This window comes from Epinephelus lanceolatus, chromosome 22 (genome assembly GCF_041903045.1).
Source record: "Epinephelus lanceolatus isolate andai-2023 chromosome 22, ASM4190304v1, whole genome shotgun sequence".
Classification (NCBI taxonomy): Eukaryota; Metazoa; Chordata; class Actinopteri; order Perciformes; family Serranidae; genus Epinephelus; species Epinephelus lanceolatus.
Window position 1 is genome coordinate 438,466 of NC_135755.1, and position 9,307 is coordinate 447,772.

Below are 9,307 nucleotides of genomic sequence, written 5' to 3' on the forward strand. Positions count from 1 at the left end.
CGTCTGCGATCCCTCGTTGTCAAAGACCTTTAACTTTGATGGGTAGATAATATACGATTTCACCCCTTTTTCTCGTAACTCTTTCCTTATTGGGGCATACAGGCTTCTCTCTTTTTGTATTTTAGAAGAATAATCTTGATCAAAGAAAATCCGGCTGTCCTCATACCTTATTACTCTCTTGGCCCACGCCGCACAGAGGACTCTTTGACGTGTGTCCCATGTCAGAAATTTGGCTATGATTGAGCGTGGAGCTGCTCCACTGTGTGTAGGTTTCCTCTGAAGCGATCGGTGTGCAGCGACAATGTCAAGTTGTGCCGCTGGTATCTCCAGCTTCTCCGATATCAGTATCTTTAAAAACTTAACAATGTCGCCTCCCTCTGCTCCCTCTTTCACCTGGTGGATCCTGATGTTGTTCTGTCTAGATTTGTTTTCCAAGTATTCCATTTTTCCACCAAGTGCTTTTCTTGCTGCAACAGGTGGGTTAATGCTCTGGCGTTAACCATCTCGTTCTCCTCCAGCTTATTCACTCTTTGTTCAACAGCCAGGATATTTTCGTTTGCGCCGTTAAGCGCTGTTTGCATCTCTCTCACCTCTGTTCTTAAATTCTGGAGCTCTTCTTTCGTTTCATCTGATCGTTGATGAAAGTCCGACCTGAAGTCCTTGATTTGTGCAGCAATATCATCTTTTATACTCAGCACCAGTCTTTCCAAACTTTTCCTGGCGTCTTCCTTCACGCTCGCCATTCTGATTGTTTGCTGTTGTCCGTGTTTGTCCTTTCTCTCTTTAATTTTTGCCACCTCGGTGATCGCACCGGAGCGCAAATTCATTCCACCTTCTTCCAGATAAGCAACTGCTAGTTTCTCATGGGAAAAGTTCAAGCAGATTTCCAAAATAACAAATCTTTGGGGGGGTTATGCCGGAGAGTATCATCACAGCCGCATATCCCGCATGTGCTCATCCGGAAGATCTGCTACGGTGTGTTCTAATGAGTGTTCAACTGTGAGTTCTACTGTGTGTTCTACTGTGTGTCCTACTGTGTGTCCTACGGTGTGTTCTAATGAGTGTTCAACTGTGAGTTCTACTGTGTGTTCTACTGTGTGTCCTACTGTATGTTCTCCTGAGTTCTACTGTGTGTTCTACTGAGTTCTACTGTGTGTTCTACTGTGTGTCCTACGGTGTGTTCTAATGAGTGTTCAACTGTGAGTTCTACTGTGTGTTCTACTGTGTGTCCTACTGTATGTTCTACTGAGTTCTACTGTGTGTGCTACTGAGTTCTACTGTGTCTTCTACTGTGTGTCCTACTGTATGTTCTACTGAGTTCTACTGTGTGTCCTACTGTGTGTCCTACTGTATGTTCTACTGTGTGTTCTACTGAGTTCTACTGTGTGTTCTACTGTGTGTCCTACTGTATGTTCTACTGAGTTCTACTGTGTGTCCTACTGTGTGTCCTACTGTATGTTCTACTGAGTTTTACTGTATGTTCTACTGAGTTCTACTGTGTGTTCTATTGTGTGTCCTACTGTATGTTCTACTGAGTTCTACTGTGTGTCCTACTGTGTCCCACAGTGTGTTCTACTCTATGTTCTACTGTGTGTCCTACTGTGTGTTCTAATGAGTGTTCAACTGAGTTCTGCTGTATGTTCTACTGTGTGTCCTACTGTATGTTCTACTGAGTTCTACTGTGTGTTCTACTGAGTTCTACTGTGTGTTCTACTGTGTGTCCTACGGTGTGTTCTAATGAGTGTTCAACTGTGAGTTCTACTGTGTGTTCTACTGTGTGTCCTACTGTGTGTCCTACGGTGTGTTCTAATGAGTGTTCAACTGTGAGTTCTACTGTGTGTTCTACTGTGTGTCCTACTGTATGTTCTCCTGAGTTCTACTGTGTGTTCTACTGAGTTCTACTGTGTGTTCTACTGTGTGTCCTACGGTGTGTTCTAATGAGTGTTCAACTGTGAGTTCTACTGTGTGTTCTACTGTGTGTCCTACTGTGTGTCCTACGGTGTGTTCTAATGAGTGTTCAACTGTGAGTTCTACTGTGTGTTCTACTGTGTGTCCTACTGTATGTTCTCCTGAGTTCTACTGTGTGTTCTACTGAGTTCTACTGTGTGTTCTACTGTGTGTCCTACGGTGTGTTCTAATGAGTGTTCAACTGTGAGTTCTACTGTGTGTTCTACTGTGTGTCCTACTGTATGTTCTACTGAGTTCTACTGTGTGTGCTACTGAGTTCTACTGTGTCTTCTACTGTGTGTCCTACTGTATGTTCTACTGAGTTCTACTGTGTGTCCTACTGTGTGTCCTACTGTATGTTCTACTGTGTTCTACTGAGTTCTACTGTGTGTTCTACTGTGTGCCCTACTGTATGTTCTACTGAGTTCTACTGTGTGTCCTACTGTGTGTCCTACTGTATGTTCTACTGAGTTTTACTGTATGTTCTACTGAGTTCTACTGTGTGTTCTATTGTGTGTCCTACTGTATGTTCTACTGTGTGTCCTACTGTGTCCCACAGTGTGTTCTACTCTATGTTCTACTGTGTGTCCTACTGTGTGTTCTAATGAGTGTTCAACTGAGTTCTGCTGTGTGTTCTACTGTGTGTCCTACTGTATGTTCTACTGAGTTCTACTGTGTGTTCTACTGAGTTCTACTGTGTGTTCTACTGTGTGTCCTACGGTGTATTCTAATGAGTGTTCAACTGTGAGTTCTACTGTGTGTTCTACTGTGTGTTCTACTGTATGTTCTACTGAGTTCTACTGTGTGTGCTACTGAGTTCTACTGTGTCTTCTACTGTGTGTCCTACTCTATGTTCTACTGAGTTCTACTGTGTGTCCTACTGTGTGTCCTACTGTATGTTCTACTGTGTGTTCTACTGAGTTCTACTGTGTGTTCTACTGTGTGTCCTACTGTATGTTCTACTGAGTTCTACTGTGTGTTCTACTGAGTTCTACTGTGTGTTCTACTGTGTGTCCTACGGTGTGTTCTAATGAGTGTTCAACTGTGAGTTCTACTGTGTGTTCTACTGTGTGTTCTACTGTATGTTCTACTGAGTTCTACTGTGTGTCCTACTGTGTGTCCTACTGTGTGTTCTACTGTGTGTCCTACGGTGTGTTCTAATGAGTGTTCAACTGTGAGTTCTACTGTGTGTTCTACTGTGTGTTCTACTGAGTTCTACTGTGTGTGCTACTGAGTTCTACTGTGTCTTCTACTGTGTGTCCTACTGTATGTTCTACTGAGTTCTACTGTGTGTCCTACTGTGTGTCCTACTGTATGTTCTACTGTGTGTTCTACTGAGTTCTACTGTGTGTTCTACTGTGTGTCCTACTGTATGTTCTACTGATTCTACTGTGTGTCCTACTGTGTGTCCTACTGTATGTTCTACTGAGTTCTACTCTATGTTCTACTGAGTTCTACTGTGTGTCCTACTGTGTGTCCTACTGTATGTTCTACTGTGTGTTCTACTGAGTTCTACTGTGTGTTCTACTGTGTGTCCTACTGTATGTTCTACTGAGTTCTACTGTGTGTTCTACTGAGTTCTACTGTGTGTTCTACTGTGTGTCCTACGGTGTGTTCTAATGAGTGTTCAACTGTGAGTTCTACTGTGTGTTCTACTGTATGTTCTACTGAGTTCTACTGTGTGTCCTACTGTGTGTCCTACTGTGTGTTCTACTATGTGTCCTATGGTGTGTTCTAATGAGTGTTCAACTGTGAGTTCTACTGTGTGTTCTACTGTGTGTTCTACTGTATGTTCTACTGAGTTCTACTGTGTGTGCTACTGAGTTCTACTGTGTCTTCTACTGTGTGTCCTACTGTATGTTCTACTGAGTTCTACTGTGTGTCCTACTGTGTGTCCTACTGTATGTTCTACTGTGTGTTCTACTGAGTTCTACTGTGTGTTCTACTGTGTGTCCTACTGTATGTTCTACTGATTCTACTGTGTGTCCTACTGTGTGTCCTACTGTATGTTCTACTGAGTTCTACTCTATGTTCTACTGAGTTCTACTGTGTGTCCTACTGTGTCCCACAGTGTGTTCTACTCTATGTTCTACTGTGTGTCCTACTGTGTGTTCTAATGAGTGTTCAACTGAGTTCTACTGTGTGTCCTACTGTATGTTCTACTGAGTTCTACTGTGTGTCCTACTGTGTGTCCTACTGTATGTTCTACTGAGTTCTACTGTATGTTCTACTGAGTTCTACTGTGTGTTCTACTGTGTGTCCTACTGTATGTTCTACTGAGTTCTACTGTGTGTCCTACTGTGTGTCCTACTGTATGTTCTACTGAGTTCTACTGTGTGTCCTACTGTATGGTCTACTGAGTTCTACTGTGTGTCCTACTGTGTCCCACAGTGTGTTCTACTCTATGTTCTACTGTGTGTCTTACTGTGTGTTCTAATGAGTGTTCAACTGAGTTCTACTGTGTGTTCTACTGTGTGTCCTACTGTATGTTCTACTGAGTTCTACTGTGTGTCATACTGTGTGTCCTACTGTATGTTCTACTGAGTTCTACTGTATGTTCTACTGAGCTCTACTGTGTGTTCTACTGTGTGTCCTACTGTATGTTCTACTGAGTTCTACTGTGTGTCCTACTGTGTCCCACAGTGTGTTCTACTCTATGTTCTACTGTGTGTCCTACTGTGTGTTCTAATGAGTGTTCAACTGAGTTCTACTGTGTGTTCTACTGTGTCCTACTGTATGTTCTACTGAGTTCTACTGTGTGTCCTACTGTGTGTCCTACTGTATGTTCTACTGTATGTTCTACTGAGTTCTACTGTGTGTTCTACTGTGTCCTACTGTATGTTCTACTGAGTTCTACTGTGTATCCTACTGTGTGTCCTACTGTATGTTCTACTGAGTTCTACTGTATGTTCTACTGAGTTCTACTGTATGTTCTACTGGGTTCTACTGTGTGTCCTACTGTGTCCCACAGTGTGTTCTACTCTATGTTCTACTGTGTGTCCTACTGTGTGTTCTAATGAGTGTTCAACTGAGTTCTACTGTGTGTTCTACTGTGTGTCCTACGGTGTGTTCTAATGAGTGTTCAACTGTGAGTTCTACTGTGTGTTCTACTGTGTGTTCTACTGTATGTTCTACTGAGTTCTACTGTGTGTCCTACTGTGTGTCCTACTGTGTGTTCTACTGTGTGTCCTACGGTGTGTTCTAATGAGTGTTCAACTGTGAGTTCTACTGTGTGTTCTACTGTGTGTTCTACTGAGTTCTACTGTGTGTGCTACTGAGTTCTACTGTGTCTTCTACTGTGTGTCCTACTGTATGTTCTACTGAGTTCTACTGTGTGTCCTACTGTGTGTCCTACTGTATGTTCTACTGTGTGTTCTACTGAGTTCTACTGTGTGTCCTACTGTGTGTCCTACTGTATGTTCTACTGATTCTACTGTGTGTCCTACTGTGTGTCCTACTGTATGTTCTACTGAGTTCTACTCTATGTTCTACTGAGTTCTACTGTGTGTCCTACTGTGTGTCCTACTGTATGTTCTACTGTGTGTTCTACTGAGTTCTACTGTGTGTTCTACTGTGTGTCCTACTGTATGTTCTACTGAGTTCTACTGTGTGTTCTACTGAGTTCTACTGTGTGTTCTACTGTGTGTCCTACGGTGTGTTCTAATGAGTGTTCAACTGTGAGTTCTACTGTGTGTTCTACTGTATGTTCTACTGAGTTCTACTGTGTGTCCTACTGTGTGTCCTACTGTGTGTTCTACTGTGTGTCCTATGGTGTGTTCTAATGAGTGTTCAACTGTGAGTTCTACTGTGTGTTCTACTGTGTGTTCTACTGTATGTTCTACTGAGTTCTACTGTGTGTGCTACTGAGTTCTACTGTGTCTTCTACTGTGTGTCCTACTGTATGTTCTACTGAGTTCTACTGTGTGTCCTACTGTGTGTCCTACTGTATGTTCTACTGTGTGTTCTACTGAGTTCTACTGTGTGTTCTACTGTGTGTCCTACTGTATGTTCTACTGATTCTACTGTGTGTCCTACTGTGTGTCCTACTGTATGTTCTACTGAGTTCTACTCTATGTTCTACTGAGTTCTACTGTGTGTCCTACTGTGTCCCACAGTGTGTTCTACTCTATGTTCTACTGTGTGTCCTACTGTGTGTTCTAATGAGTGTTCAACTGAGTTCTACTGTGTGTTCTACTGTGTGTCCTACTGTATGTTCTACTGAGTTCTACTGTGTGTCCTACTGTGTGTTCTACTGAGTTCTACTGTATGTTCTACTGAGTTCTACTGTGTGTTCTACTGTGTGTCCTACTGTATGTTCTACTGAGTTCTACTGTGTGTCCTACTGTGTCCCACAGTGTGTTCTACTCTATGTTCTACTGTGTGTCCTACTGTGTGTTCTAATGAGTGTTCAACTGAGTTCTACTGTGTGTTCTACTGTGTGTCCTACTGTATGTTCTACTGAGTTCTACTGTATGTTCTACTGAGTTCTACTGTGTGTTCTACTGTGTGTCTACTGTATGTTCTACTGAGTTCTACTGTGTGTCCTACTGTGTCCCACTGTGTTCTGCTCTATGTTCTACTGTGTGTCCTACTGTGTGTTCTAATGAGTGTTCAACTGAGTTCTATTGTGTGTTCTACTGTGTGTCCTACTGTATGTTCTACTGAGTTCTACTGTGTGTCCTACTGTATGTTCTACTGAGTTCTACTGTGTGTTCTACTGAGTTCTACTGTGTGTTCTACTGTGTGTCCTACTGTATGTTCTACTGAGTTCTACTGTGTGTCCTACTGTGTGTTCTACTGAGTTCTACTGTATGTTCTACTGAGTTCTACTGTGTGTTCTACTGTGTGTCCTACGGTATGTTCTACTGAGTTCTACTGTGTGTCCTACTGTGTGTTCTACTGTGTCCTACTGTGTGTGTTCTACTGAGTTCTACTGTGTGTTCTACTGTGTTTTCTACTGAGTTCTACTGCGTGTTCTACTGTGTGTTCTACTGTGTTCTACTGAGTTCTACTGTGTGTTCTACTGAGTTCTACTGTGCTCTACTGTGTGTTGTACTGTGTGTTTTACTGAGTTCTACTGTGTTCTACTGTGTCCTACTGTGTGTTCCAATGTGTGTTCTACTGTGTGTTCTACTGAGTTCTACTGTGTCCTACTGTGTGTTCCAATGTGTGTTCTACTGTGTTCTACTGAGTTCTACTGTGTTCTACTGTGTTCCAATGTGTGTTCTACTGAGTTCTACTGTGTCCTACTGTGTGTTCCAATGTGTGTTCTACTGTGTGTTCTACTGAGTTCTACTGTGTCCTACTGTGTGTTCCAATGTGTGTTCTACTGTGTGTTCTACTGAGTTCTACTGTGTGTTCCAATGTGTGTTCTACTGTGTGTTTTACTGAGTTCTACTGTGTTCTACTGTGTGTTCTACTGAGTTCTACTGTGTTCTACTGTGTGTTCTACTGTGTTCTACTGATTTCTACTGTGTGTTCTACTGTGTCCTACTGTGTGTTCTACTGTGTTCTACTGTGTGTTCTACTGTGTCCTACTGTGTGTTCCAATGTGTGTTCTACTGTGTGTTCTACTGAGTTCTACTGTGTGTTCCAATGTGTGTTCTACTGTGTGTTCTACTGAGTTCTACTGTGTGTTCCAATGTGTGTTCTACTGTGTGTTCTACTGTGTGTTCTTCTGAGTTCTTCCTTCACTGTGTGATGAACTCTGCAGCCACCAGAGGACACTTCCTGTCCCTCACTGACTGATGTGTCTCTGTGTCTCTGTCAGACTTGTTCCTGTCCTCAGTGTCCTTCAACATCGTCCGTCTTTCAGTCCAAAGCAAAGTAAGTGTCTTCTCCATGTGTGTGTTAGTGTGGGTGTGTGTGTACTTTACTCGTGTGTATAATGTGTGTGTGTGTGTGTATCAGGCTGGTGATGGACGACGGGACAGGTGAGGCTCACGTCTGGTTCTCCGGCGCTCTGGTTCGTCCTCTGCTGGGATTGGCTGATTCTCAGTGGGAGGGGCTTCAGAGAGCGCTCAGGGTCAGAGGTCACATCAGAGTGTACCCTCGGGGGCGGAGCCTGGTCAGTACCACTTCCTGTTTGACATCACAGCAGCTGTCAGTGGACCAGTCACAGCGTGTGTGTATTTACCTGTGTGTCTCTCTCAGGTGTGTGACTCCGATGACCCTCTGGTCCACTTCCTGTTGTGTGTGTGCGGCAGTGATGTCACGTGTCGTCAGCTCTGTGTCACCTGCAGGAAACACAACACCCAGAGATCAGAAGGTAAACACACGCGCAGCACAGCATTGGTTACCATGGCGACAGAGATGAACCTCCATTCCCTGACACACGGCCGTCAGGTGAACACCTGCAGAGCGGCGGCCATCTTGACCAAGTTCCTGTTGTTTGTTTCAGAGGTGAAGAGGTTCAGTCGAGGAGAACGAGACTTCATGACCAGAGTGACTCCGCCCCTACAGCTCACCTGTCTGCACCTCAACACCTGTCTGTGACACACACTGATCTCACCTGTCTGCACCTCAACACCTGTCTGTGACACACACTGATCTCACCTGTCTGCACCTCAACACCTGTCTGTGACACAGACTGATCTCACCTGTACACACACTGACACACAGACAGGAAGAGGCGGAGCCAGCTCACCTGTACCCTGACTGGAGGGAGCAGGTCCTCCTATGAGGAGATCACCATGTTTGTACAGTAGCCCAGAGTGGACAAACCAAACACTGGCTCTGTATGAGGACATTCATGTGTTCATATCACACAGCAGTTCTACTTCCTGTTTGACAGATGATGATGTCACAGACTGAACCTCCAACACACTGTTATTAAATCTGTTTCTGATCAACTCTGTCTCAGCTCTGATTTCACTCACAGATACCTGTCGTCATGGCAACACCATCATCCATCATATTGAAATTACCTTTATCATTATGATCATTTTTATTGGTTATCAATATATTATCATTATTAGTATCAAATTATTGAAAATCTTCACTGATTACATCGTGTAATTCGTTGAGAACAAAATAATGTGAGAACAATCCATGGAAACCAAAATCATGAACTCATTCAGGACTGAATTCAGAATCAAACCCAAAATCAAAGTGGAAAAATCACAGGCTGATCCAACTTGTGTGAATTTCCTCAGGACAACTGATGATGTGGCTCAGTACTGTGTGGATCTGGATCTAGACCTGGATCAGGGCATCAGTCAGCTCCTGGACAGTCTATGGTGCAATGTGGCGGCGGTGGATGCTACGATACATGATGTCCCAAAAGTGCTCAATTGGATTTAGGTCTGGGGAACGGGCGGGTCGGTCAATGGCATCAATGCCTTCATCATCCAGGACCTGC

At 43.6% G+C, this 9,307-nt stretch overlaps 1 protein-coding gene across 3 annotated transcripts in view; it reads left to right on the forward strand.

Moving 5' to 3' along the window:
* The window catches only part of ctc1 (CTS telomere maintenance complex component 1), a 30,892-nt gene extending 22,096 nt beyond the window's left edge, over positions 1 to 8,796 (forward strand). For 2 of the 3 annotated variants that reach the window (XM_078164208.1, XM_078164207.1), the window contains exons 21-24: positions 7,718 to 7,773; positions 7,858 to 8,014; positions 8,101 to 8,215; positions 8,348 to 8,796. In XM_078164208.1, the coding sequence (XP_078020334.1) occupies positions 7,718 to 7,773; positions 7,858 to 8,014; positions 8,101 to 8,215; positions 8,348 to 8,442 (423 nt within the window). In that variant the 3' untranslated portion in view covers positions 8,443 to 8,796. The remainder of the gene's footprint in view (positions 1 to 7,717; positions 7,774 to 7,857; positions 8,015 to 8,100; positions 8,216 to 8,347) is intronic. The other variant, XR_013488530.1, reaches the window with a different exon arrangement.
* Positions 8,797 to 9,307: the final 511 nt, after the last annotated feature.